At 35.4% G+C, this 13629-nt stretch overlaps 1 protein-coding gene across 4 annotated transcripts in view; it reads right to left on the bottom strand.

The window, feature by feature from the left end:
- KIF20B (kinesin family member 20B) overlaps positions 1-13629 on the bottom strand; it is a 101700-nt gene that overhangs the window by 59223 nt on the left and 28848 nt on the right. For all 4 annotated transcript variants that reach the window (XM_072625006.1, XM_072625015.1, XM_072625023.1 and 1 more), the window contains 3 exons: positions 13022-13083; positions 12539-12658; positions 10595-10760 (listed from right to left, as the gene is read on the bottom strand). In XM_072625006.1, the coding sequence (XP_072481107.1) occupies positions 10595-10760; positions 12539-12658; positions 13022-13083 (348 nt within the window). The remainder of the gene's footprint in view (positions 1-10594; positions 10761-12538; positions 12659-13021; positions 13084-13629) is intronic.

Raw genomic sequence — 13629 nt, 5'->3', positions numbered from 1 at the left:
ATTTTGAAACATTCTAATGAAAATGGCTACATTTATCCCTAATTATTAATTTGAATAGCATATTAAACCAAGAAATCTTGAATCATGTGTTTCAATATGGAAGTCATTTACTCTTCCTATGCAGCTAGATCCTAGTAAACGTCTGTATTTTACATTAAGTATGCTGAATCCCAAGACTGCACATAATACCTCTTTTTCCAGAGTTACTTTGAAGAAAATAGGGCCATAAAAAATAAGTTCAATTTGTAGGCAGGCATTGCCAAATCACATGGTTTTGCACTGGGCCTGAGTTTCAGGACATGACAAACAATATAAAGGGAAGTTTTCCCTCAAAAAGTTTCAAACCCAGTGCACCTAATAATACACTTCAGTTCCTACCTATTTTTCTGTCAACAATACAACAAAAAATCCTAAACTTTTGGATTTGGGGATTACCTTCCAGATTTGAATACATTTTCCTCAAATGTATTTTAAAAGTTGATTCATTTACCACTAATCCAATGTTCTTCCCATTAACCACACTACCTTCCTGGTAAAATAATTACTTTACAAACAGGAGGCCTAAAGGGGAAGTTATTCCTCCATTCTTTATTTTCCCTAGTCTCCACCTTATGAAATAGTTCTGAAAGACATTACCTCACAGTACAATACTGACAATCATGTTTCACAATGTTATGCTGTTTAAGTAAAAAATATTAACAAATATTTTTCAGTTGCCTTTATTGAAACACTGTCTGTGAATTTTTATAAAGGGAAAACAATGAAAAAGTAGTTATTGTAGAAAGGTCTCTGATATAAGTATGTTAATAATAAACAAAACCAGATGTAATTAACAACTGCATATATATGTATGTATACACACACATACACATATATGTGTACAGGCATATATTTGTTACCTTTCATTTTAAATTTTTGTTGTTCAGCTGTAACTCTTTGTGACCCCATTTGGGTTTTCTTGGCAAAGATACTGGAGTGGTTTGCTATTTCCTTCTGCAGCTCATTTTACAGGTGAGGAATCTTAGTTAGGTTCTTAGTTAGGAACTAAGGTAAACAGTCACACAGCTACTAAGTGTCTGAGGCCAAATTTGAACTCAGGAAGACAAGTATTCCTGATTCCAAGTCCAGGCTCTATCCACTGTGCCACCTAGCTCCCCTGTATTAATTAAATACTACTAACTCCTTAACACAGATAGCCCCATGAACAATAGAAAATACCTGCATACAAACTTCTTTGGTGATTATACATTAAACATTAAATACTTAGCAAAAGATAGGATGTTAGGTAATGTTTAGAAGTCCCATAAATAGGTCATTTTGCAGTAATTCCCCTAAGTTTGTCTTATAAAACCAAAAAATTTCTTTTGTATCTTGACTGGCCTTTTACAAAAGCTATGCCCACATTCTATTTCTCCCAAAATGATTCACTGTGCTACTCTCCAGTGTCTGTTCCAGACATTCTTGTCTCTCCTCAAGCCTCCCAAAGTACAAACTACCTCCACCTTCTCAACCAAGGATCTCCACTATGCTTCCCATGAATTGTTACTGGAATCTAAATTATCAATTATTAATTTCATTGACAGACAACATTCCAACCTCTAAATGTTCCTAGGATTTTTTAGAAGAAAAATGACCTGAAAATCATCTAGTCCATTTAGTAACCAAAATGAATCCCTACTATAACATAACTAATAAGTAGTCTTGTAGTCTCTTGCCAGATGACCTCCTGAGGTCAACTTTTGAACAGCTCTAATTTTGAGGAAGTTTTTGACTCCCTTACAACTCTGACCCATTACTTCAATATATTATTTCTGGCAATCTCAGCTATCCAAAGCATAGATGAGAGTGTGGGAGTGTAGGCCCAAAAGGGATATAGTTAATTAAAATGATGCCTCCAGGCCCATGCACTAAAGCTTATGCATCTTTTGGAGAAATGAAAGCTACTTAACTCCTTGTTTAGATCCTGTCCATTCTGATTTTACACAACATGGTTGGCCCATAACCAGATCAGGTGTGATTAGGATGCTCTATAGGTATGTGAAAAGTCATAGTGTAATTTTAAGGCATTAAAGCTTAAAACCATCCTGTGGCTTTGGGGGCACTGTAGAGAATCTCCAAGGCATTCACTTACCCCACTGTCTCAAGTTAAGGACTTTGCCTCATACTTCACTGAAAAAATTGAGACCATACATGGAGAAAGCACCTTTCTCCTCTTCTCATCTCATATTCTGACAACTCCGTTCACTATTCCTTCTTCACTCTAGTTTCAGATAAAGGTCCTTCAAACTTGCCAAGGCAAGACTCATCTGTATGAACTCTCAATGCCCTCTACTCCCAGCTTCTTCAACAAATTACCGCCACTATCAACCCGACTCTTCTCTTGGATCTTTCTGGTAGTATACATGTTCAAGTCTCCTCATCCTTACAAAGACCTCACTTGATCCAACCAGCCGTAATAGCTATAATCCCATAACTTTCCTCTTTCATAGCTTAACTCCTTGAAAAAGCTGTCAACAATCGATGCCTCCAATTCCTCTCCTCTAACTTTCTAAACCCTATACTGTCTAACTTCCAATCTCATTCTTCAATTGAAATTGCCCTCTCCCTTTACCAATTAGCTCTTAATTGCCAAATCTAAAGGCTTTACCTCAATATTGATCCTCTGTCTCCACAGCATTTGACAGCGTCAAACACCTTCTCCTTTCAGATACTCTCTTCTCTCTAGACTTTTTTACACTGCTCTCTCCTGATTTTTCTGGTATCTACCAAACCACTGTTTCTCAGTCTCATTTGCTGGATCTTTATCCAGGTCACCTATGCTGTGGGAGTCTCTCAAAGATTCGTCTTGAGTCAATTCTCTTCTCCCTTTACAACTTCTCTCTTGGTAGTCTCTCACCAGTTCTCATGCATTCAATGATTATCTCTACACAGATGATTCCCAGATCTATATATCCAGGCCTAGTCCCCTTTGCTGAGCTTCAGTCACATATTGCCACCTGCCTCTTGGATAATTCAAACTGGAAACATCCATCACCTTCTCAAACTCAATGTGTCCAAAACAGAACAGATTACCTTTCCCCTTTAAATCTTTCCCTTTTCTGAACTTCCCTATTATCAATGGCACCACCATCTTCCCAGTTATCCAGGTTCACAGCTTCATTGTTGAAAATAACTCTTCACTTTCACGCACTCCATACAGCACTGCAAAATCTTGTCATTTTTACTTTCACAAAATCTTGTATATGTGCCCTTTCTCACCATTCATGTGACATAAGACTAATTCAGGTTTTCATCACTTCTCACCTTCCCTACTACACTGCCTTTTAAACGTTCTCCCAGTTTAAGCTGATTAGCAATGAATTAGATATGTGGGGTTAGAGAGAGAGGAGTCAAGGGTAATAGCAAGGTTATGAACCTCATGTCTTTCCATACTTCAACCAATTGTCTGCTCACATGCCAAAATAATTATTTAAAAGTATATTTCTGACTCTGTCACTATCCTGGCTCAGAGAGCTCCAGTGACTCCCAATTACCTCCAGGATTAAATATAAAGCCCCCTCTTTGGCATTTAAAGCTCTTTATAACCAGACCCCTTTCTATCTTCCCAGTCTTCTTACACCTTACTTCCCTCCATGCATGCTTCAATCCAGTTACATTGGTCTACTTATAGTTCTTCATGTATGATATAATATCTCCCTAGCTCCATGTCTTTGCACTGACTGACCCCATGCTTAGAATAGTCTATCATCTCCATCCCTTGAGTTTCTTTTGCTTCCTTCCAACTCAGTTCAAATTCCATCTTCTACAAGAGGTTTCCTTCGTAGCCACCTTTATATATCTATATATTACCTGCCTATCTATTATATTATCGATATATCTAATTATTTACATATTACCTCCCCCATTAAAATGTTGAGGGCAGGGATTGCCTTGTCTTGTCTTTGTCTTCCTTTGTCTTCTTGTCTTCCTTTGTATGTACAGGCTTAGAACAATATATGGCACATAACAAACCTCAGTGACTTTTTGCCTAAAGGACTATACTGTATCTTATCAATAGTTAAAACAAAAGAAAAACTGTGTTGGCATGACATGTACTACAAATTGCAACTGAAATAGAACATATTTGACTAATTAAATAATATAACTTCCTTCTTAATTAGGTAACATGTCTTTTCTTTCAATTAAATAGTACCATTATAAACCCATTACATAATGACTTAGCCAGTAAAGAATGTTACCATAAATTTATGCAAGTTATCCACATGACTCTTAAATAACAAAGAAATCTTGGCTTATCAGATGCAATAAAATCTATCTAACTTGGTCTCATCCATTAGAAACTTTACCTGAACCATAATCTTTACAATAAGCTAGAAATATAAAACATTTTAAACTACTGAAAAGCTATTTAAATTCAATGCCTAACTTCAGGAAAAAACTTTCACATTCATTTTTGCCTCTAAGTTGTACCCATCCCCCGCAAACCCCAATTTCTATCAGTTCAATTCAAATCATTTATTAAATTCCTACTATGTATAAGGTACTAGCTAAACAAGAAACTATTCCTACTCTCATGGAATTTACATGGGGGAGAGGGAATGGGACGGGGGGATTTGTTAGTACAACATACATACAGATGGATAAGTAAATAAAAAACGATTTTAGGAAGGAGAATATATCAACAAAAAGTTAGAGAAGGTTCCATTGGGAGTTGGCATATAGCTTTCTCCTACCTCTGAAGCTCAACGTCTAGGTACTTTGATTGTATTTATGTATCTTATATTAATATACATATATTTGTGTTTGTGCATATATATGTAATTTTTTCCTCTACGGTAGCATTCTCTCCTTATATTGTAAATTTTCTGATGGTAGAGATCATGAATTTTTTTTTTTTTTTACACTTCTCTACTAGGGTTGGGCACAAGGTATATGTACTCAATACTTAATCATAGTGTAAAATCTCTCTAAAATCTCTCATTTCAAGACCTAGAGATTTCACAAAACAAAAAGGTGGGAGGGAAAAGGCTAATTTGTTCCCTAACTTTGGTTTTACTTTTCAAGTTTTTATTCCCTTCCTTCGCAATTTCTAAAAGTCATAGAATTATAAGAAATCTCTAAGGCTCATGGCTAAGTGGTAGAGTGGAGATTAGATCCCATGTCTTGACTTATTTCAGAGCTACCGTGAGATTCCTCCCTCACCCCCAAACCTACCCTTCTTCCAAACTTCCATATTTCTAGGGAATTCTTCTAATCTTCCAGTTTCATAACCTCATCACCCTTGACTCCTCACTCTTCCTCTCCACATATGCAGTTGCCAATTGATCTCTACAACACCTCGGCATATCCAACCCTTCTCTCTAACCACACAGCTTAGTTCAGGCCCTTGATCACTTCTGACCTAGAACCTTCAACATTACTAATCGGTCTGCATCAAGTTTCCCATCACTCTAGTGCATTCTCCACACAAACTACCTCAAGGGCTAACTATGTCATTCCTCAATTTAATCAACACTAGTAACAACTATTGCCTCTAGAATGAAATAGAAACTCTTCTGTTTAGCTTCTAAAAGACCTAAATAACGTGGCCCCATCCTGTCTTTTCAGTCTTATTGAATGTTACTTCCCCTCCTGCACTCAGTGATCGGGCCAAACTAGACTTCTTTTTGCTCTTTATATATGACACTCTATTTCCCATATATCCTATTTTCATAATGGTCATCCTCCATATCCAAAATACATTCTCATCTTCACTTCATGGATTCCCTTTCCTCCTTCAGGATATTTTCAGAAGCTTTTCCTGATCTTCCTCAGTTGCTAGTGTCCTGCCCATCTCAGACTATCTTGTTATTTAGTTACTATATGTTTATTTGTATTTCTCTCTTAATACTTATTCTGCATATACTTACATATGGACTTCTCTCTCTCATTACTATGCTAAATTCCTGGCAAGTAGGTATAGTTTCATTCATTGTATTTCTATCTCCAGCATCTTGAACAGTATCTGACATATAGTAGGTACTTAATAAATACTGGCTGATAATTATTTGTTGAAGTAGCAGTGTCACTGATAGACCCTCTGGTGCTTATACTATAATCACCAACCATGAATTTTATTCTAAGTTATATTTTAGTCATTAATTCAGTAATTTTTTCCATGCTAAAATCAGGTCCTTAAAATATTTTCTCAAAGGCCTTATATTTAACCAGACAAACATTTTTCTTGCTCTTCTAAATCTTCAGAAGCATTCAGATACCCTTAACTTCATTCTATTTCTGAAAAATGCTCTGAATTTTCACCATTGCTTTGTACTCTCTTTTTATCATCCATGTTTATAACCAGTAACCAGTATCATTTCTGAAACAAATTTGGTCACTTCCAATTTTACCTATGTTTAGAGGGCCCAGATCCAGTAAGAAGTATATTACCAGAAAAAGAATACAAGAATTTTGAAAACTCACCAGAATTAGGAAAACATTACTTTATGCTTGGTATCAGTTCTCATTTACATCATAGGAGGTTATTTTTGTAACACTGGCCACTGCAGTCCTACTCTGATGTCTGGTCATAGCAGGAAAGGGTGACCCTGGATCCTCAAAGGCTATGAAAGTACAGGTCTGACCAAATTGGAAAGGCTTTAAGAAGGTATATTATTTGAGTACTGACATAGCTAAATTTAAAAAGGAGGTCCAAATCATGAATTTTCTCCACCAAACTCATTAAAACTTTGCAGTAGTGACAGGAAAGCCCACTCCCATGCAATCATGGATCTCTACTGTGTTGTCAAATATGTTGCACTTGATTTTCCCAAGTTGATTATGAAAATAATATGGAAAAAATTGTCACAAAATTTAGCTAGATTGTCACAATTTCCTTCTCTCATCTATTACGCTGAGTGATAGTACCAAAATTAAAATCACTTTTCACTTGGAAGTCCTATAAATTATTAACTAGTAGCTTATGTCAGTCCTGCATCATCAGTACTATCCATAAATTGTTAATGCAGCCATGGTCCAGAGCTGTTCTAAGCACTGAAATGAAATGGCTTACCTCAATTTGTCTTTACCAGGAAGCCATTACTGAGGCTGGTTTGTATTATTTTTTTTTGCCCTTTCTTAGAACACACTTCCCTAGTTATTTTTTAAACTTCTTGGAAGATAAGTTAAAAAGTGGCTCTATAACTCAGTGTATGGAAGGTGCTGTCTTTGCCTAAGGGAAAGCATACTCTAAGGTACGCAGCCCTGCTCCATGCTGTTCTACATGTGAGCCATACTTCAATTCTGATTTCAGGATAAGGGCTCTTAACCTTGAAGTTGGTAAAAGGTGAATAAAAGGCACCAAGGGGACAAGAATTTCCAACTGAGATGTGTTCTGCTAATGCTAAAACACGTACACATACACTCAAATCTCATGTTTGTTCCACTAGCAAGAGACAAAGCTTACCAGTGAGGAAGGCAGCACTTTTCTAAGGTTGTACATGAATTCTGAAACCTTACTGACTTGGACGTTTAGAGCCTTAATTGTGACTTAAATCCATGTCTGATTTTCTAGCTACCATTAGATGACAGTTAAGAGTAAGAGAAGAACATTGTAACACCCTTTTGGAATCAGCTACTATTTATGTGAGGTTAGCTAAAAAATAAATGATCTTTTCCTTAACAGAGAATTGTCTGAAACACCAAGACACTGACAAACCTTAGTGCCTTCCTTCTATGACTACTATCCTAACTTCACCCTGTACATATCTTATTTGTATCTAGCTGTCTGCAAGTTGTCTCCCCCATTAGATTGTGAGCTCCTTGAGGGCAGGAACTATCTTTTGCCTTTCTTTGTATTGCCAGGCCTTAGTACAGTCCCCAGCACATAGTAGGTGCTTACTAAATGTAAGTTGACTAATTTTATAGCATAATGGTATATGGAATATCTAGATGAGGAAACACCTTCTCCTAATGTAGGTCAACTCCTTCTCTGCCTAAAACACAGACTTGAAAGGCTAAGTGGCAGGGCCAGAGTCACCAGGCAGGATAACAAGTCTTGAAGCATGGTCTTCCTGGTTCCAAAGTCAGCTTTCTATATACCATGCTGTTGACTATAACTAAGTTATGCAGGGCTTTAAAGTTTTCAAAGCACTTTACTTACAACAATTCTGTAAGAAGCAATATTCCCAGGAAATTTGATACTTCCCATTTTAACCTAATAATCGAACAAGAAATTCTTCCTTGTGTTATTTCAAATCATTTATGCCATCTGGAGATGGAGATGAGCTGATTCCCTTAGCACAACTTTACATACTTGGTCTTTTGAGTTCACCTTTAAACCCACTTTTTATGTTTCGAATTCTTTAGACTTCCCAGTTTTCTTTCCTCTGAATTTCTCCAGTCCACTGGTCTGATGATGGCTCAGGTTTCTGAGGACATTTGCCCCAATCATTTCTTCTACTTCACTATAATATTGTTCCTACTATATTCAAATAACATTTTTATAATAATATAGGATTGATTGCATTGTTTTTCAACAGACATTTTAAGGTAAGTTCCCTAGTATTAGATTCAATATCAAAAATGTCAATCATTACTGCCATTTCCACTAGTTAAGATTTCAGATAAAACAAATTATCTTTCCTTATTTCAATTTGCCATCATGCTATAGTCACACTTTTATGTGTACTAAATGTATCCTAATGATTCTATCTTCTTGCTTTTGAACATAAGAAGCTTCTGTATGCAACCTTTGCATGGCTTTTTTAATGAAAAAACTCCTATGTTCTTCTCCAAAACAAATTTAAAGAATGTTAAAGCTGGAAATGACTCTAGAGATCATCTGGCCCAACCATCTCATGTTACAAATGAGAGAACTGGAGACTAGAAAGGGAAAGCAAGTTGTCCAGCATCACAAATAGAAAATATCAGAGGCAAGAATCGAATCCAGTGTTCATTCCATAATATCAGGCTTGTTTGTAACAGTTGTAGGGACAGAGGAAACAATGAAGAGATACTTGTAATCAGTAAGGCAATGTTGCTCTCTAAACGTTTCCTCATTTCAAGAGCCAAGATTTTCTCACAACATGAAGTTTGGAGATAGGAGGCTAGCTACTTTATTTCCAAACTTTGGTTTATTTTGAGAGAGAGAAAGAAGGAGAGGATTAGAGATACAATCCTGGAGTTAAGATAAAAACAAGTATAAAAAGAAAATTAGTAAGAAAATTTTATAACAGGTAAGCAAGGTACTTAACTTATTCCATAAGTTTCTATTTCTTTTAATCTTTACTCTGAGATATTCTGTTGCTTATGAGTAAAAAGGAGAAACTTATAAATACATGTACTGGTTTTTAAAGTAATGAGTATATTTGTTACATCTCTGCTTCACCTAAAAAAAGAAGGCATCTCAGACCTAAGCAATGTAATCCATGTGGCAGTAGCTACCTATAGAACTTGTACATAGGTTTATATTTTTCAGCAACAGAAAAATCATATACTACCAAACATTTTAATCTGTTCTTACAGCCTGGATACAGATAAGAGAGTACATTATAGGCTTCTGTGTGGGAGTTATCCAACATTAATTATCCAAGTGAATTTTCTTCTAAATTTCATATTAAAGATACTCTGTCTAGATATTCAGCAATATATTTAAAAACAAACTGCCCAGATACTTTTTTCCCTTCCTTCTTCTTAAAAGGTAAGGAAACATAGATAAAAGTAAAACCCTAATTGTTTCCTTTGGAAAGGTATTATTGAATAGTTGAATATGTTTAAGTAATGTGAAGGAGCCTCTCCTTATAAAAAGGTTGAATTAGGAAGAATGATGGGAAGAGTTAAAATTTTATATCTGGAAAGAATACTGAACTCAAACAAAGTCAGGCAACCTAGATTCAAATCTTGGTTGTTTCTGTCTAGATGAGAACTGTGTAAATCACATCATCTCTAGGCTTCAGTTTCTTTAACTATCAAATGATCTCCAAGGTTTTTCCAGCTCAGTTCATGCTTCTAAATACTAACTGATGTCTCTTGTCTTTTAAACTAAAACATGTTTATTCCTTTTGTACTGGAGATGTAACACTGAATGGATATTCCTTTATTCTCAGTAACCCTTGAGGGAACACATTAACTCCAGAGTCTTTGAGACAGGAAACTTGACAGAAATGTTGTCTTCCAACATTTTGCACAAAGAACAGTGGCATGCAGGCTTAAAGAGGAAAGAGAATGAGCATTTCAGAGAAAGAGGTGTTGCAATTTTTTTGGACATAATGACAATAACAGGGGAGGAGAGAAAAAGAATTACTGAGTTTAATCAAGAGCCATGAACACAGAAACTAAAGAATTAATATGCATGCAAAAGCAGCAAAAAGGGAAAAAAGCATAAAATCTAAATACATATTTATTACAATCCTTAGAAAACAGTTTTAAAGTGCAGTCCTGACTCTAAAAAAAAAATGCCAATCATCTCAGAGTAGAAACGACTGGCATTTAGTTTTTAATCCAAGTTTTTTCCTTAGATGAACAAATTTATTTCTGTTTGCAATCCTCCTGTTTAGCTCTGGCACAGGAGTTAGTTTTCTGAAGTAGGCCCAGTTGGCAGGTGAAGAAGAGGTACCTTTCTTTATGGGCAGCTCTTCCTGCTGGGCTGGGCTGTCTTCAAGTGATCGCTTTCTTCCCAAGTAGGTTCTATTCTCCTTATTCTTCTCAGTCTGAATTTCTTCAACTCTTTCATTACTGTTCAACTTTGATATTTTCTTTTTAATAGTAAACAAGGTCTCATCCTAGAACAAAATAAGTTCAAATTACTTTTCAGGGAACCAAAATTAAAAAAAAAAAACAACATTATCGGTAAGCCCTGGTTAGCTCCTCTTTTTTTGCTTTTAAAAGGAAAAAGTCTTCCTCTTCAGAAAGAACAGGGAGTAAAGGGCATGACATGTTTTACTCACTAAACATTCTTTTCTATTACAATGTCCCCATCGGCTGAAACTTTAGGTTTTTGCCACTAAAAGCTGTTAATTCAGACAAAGTTCCTAATTATCAGTAAAAGCAGACTTCAATATTTCCTTGTATCCTATGTACATACAAAGCTACTATAAATTATAAAGGCTCCTGTGCAACTTTACAAGACCAATTTAAGAAAACTAAATCCTTTAATTAAAATTAGCACTATATTTCCTTAATAACTTGAAAGTATTTCTTGTTTGAGGCAAGACCTTTAATTTCACTGATAAGGTATGCTGCAACCACTCTTCTGCCCCCTCCCCCCAGTGATGATCAGCAAATGCTCTGAACTTTAATTGCCTAGGGTACTGAAAGGTTAAGCACTTTGCCCAGGGTCACCTGGTAGGAATGTGTCAAGTTTTTAAACTTTTAGATACCTATTTTTTTATAAATTAGGGTGCATTTTTATCCTGGTTCAGAAGCTATACAGAAAATGCACATGCTAAAAAGTCACAGAATTACAAATTTTGAATTGAAAGGGAACCTTGGAGATCAGAGTTTAATTCCCCTTATTTAACAGATGAGGAAACTGAGGATTAGAAATGTTAAAGTGACTTATTAAATGGCAGAGCTGGAACTTGAAACCAGCTCCTTTGATTACAAATTTAGCAATCTTTCCATTATACCATGTTATGTTTCCAAAAAGGGCCTGGCATAGAAGAACATCAGGGTCAATGAAGTCCCCATCCTTCCTGTCCCCAAAATAAGTATTCTAATGAGAAGGTAGGTACATTAGAAAATCGGTACTTTCTTAACTACTGTGCCCTTTGCCATTACTCAATTCATTGTGATCTAAGGTTAAATTAGATGACAACTGTGGCTTCTTAAGGGCAGCATTAACACACAACAGTCAAGACACAGACAGAACTAAACAATCTACTCCTTGTACAAATAATAAAATACTCCTGAATGGGGTGCAGGGTAGGAGGAAATAGCTGTCAGCATGCCTTAGCATATGAATCAATCCCAACTTAAGGATAAATAACAAGAATCTTAAACATCAGCTTAGAGGTCACTATATACAGTAACATGAAAAAATACTTATCATCAATATAAACTGCTGATTAAAAACAAATTTAACTGAACTTTGTAAATATTATAGAGAAAGCTTAATAGGGATGCATGTCCTCCTCCCTCTTTTACATGTAATCTCATTCTAATTTATGAAAGCTTATGTTCTAAGGATTCCTGTACCCTCATCCAATCTGCCAGAGCTTAAAGCACCATTATCCATCTCTACTTGAGAGGCAGAAAAATATATCTGTCCCAAGTAAGGGGCATGTTAACATAAGCAAAACATGTCCATAATAAGCCAAAAGAGAAAATAATGACTAACTGAACTATTAAATTATCTAGAGTCAACATTTCAAAAGTTTTACAAGTACTTTTATGTAGGACATGAAATTACGAGAATTTTACCTAAATTTTTAAAATTTACCAAGCAACATAAGCCACATTAGCCCAATTTTACTTAAGACAAAGATATCAGCTTCTTTTAAAAATTCTGATTTCTTATAAATTAGGAAATTCATTTATAAATCATTAGTTAGACTCTTACGCAGCCTTTAAATGTATCTTCCACATGTGACACCAAATTCTGTAATTTGCTGATAGTATCTTCTTTTTGATCAATGATATCCATTAACTCTTGAATTCTCTGATCTTGTGCAACTATTTTCTTTTGGAAAGAAGAAAGACATTTTTATAGTATAAACATAATTACAAATGTCAAGATATTAGATTCATTTCTAAAGTAGCTTCTTAAAAAGAAAATCCTCTCAATTCTAGGTTTATTGTTGCTAAGTTCCCAATATATGATCTATAAGATTTAACAACTTAACACTGACACCAAAACATTTATATCTTGTGTGTACATGCTTTAATCTGCCTGTATCAAAGCATACAAGGCAGGAAAATAAAGCCAATAGAATGGTCTGACTCACTTGTCTGATACTAAAAGCCATAAAAGAAACTGAATGAACAGTATAGAGAAGCACATTCAAAACACTAATAATGGTATCATAAAATCCTAAGGCATCACCTTATTAGCATTTTCAAGCTCATGAACAGATATCTTGTAATCAGTCGTGTGCATTTCTGATTCTGAGAAAACAACATAGAAAAGCAGATGTTAACTTTACGTAGCCTTGAAAACAAATAGACAGTATCAAAAACACATTATCACTGAGCAGCTCCCCATTACCTTAATCATAGATTTCTCCAAAGACAAGTACTAGTGGTGACAGGCATAGTAGTGGAAATATTTAGAAGTACCTTTCTACTTTGCCATACCAAGATGTGGAAGCAGCAGCCAGAAGATAAAATAAGCAGTTGAGTTAGCCCTGCTAATGACCACTTGCTCCAGATAAATAAGCATTAGTGAATTAAGTAATAAGTATTGGTTGTACTTTCCTACCAATGTAACTAACTTTTGGAAGTAGAAGCTAAGTAAAAGCTATCATCATGTACCTTTGTGGAATATTTCATAAAGTAGACATACCTATTACAGCTATAAATACATTTATCCATCTTGCTTCCACAGTAATGTGAGATAGCATGTTTACATAGCCCTTGAAATCAAATAATGCTCCCATCAGATTAGTAACACTGGCCAAAAAAATAACAAATGTTGGAATGACTTTGGGAAAA

The sequence above is a fragment of the Notamacropus eugenii genome, chromosome 1 (genome assembly GCF_028372415.1).
Source record: "Notamacropus eugenii isolate mMacEug1 chromosome 1, mMacEug1.pri_v2, whole genome shotgun sequence".
NCBI classification, from domain to species: Eukaryota; Metazoa; Chordata; class Mammalia; order Diprotodontia; family Macropodidae; genus Notamacropus; species Notamacropus eugenii.
The sequence above is the reverse complement of the archived record's forward strand: the minus strand, read 5'-3'. Positions and strand labels throughout refer to the sequence as shown.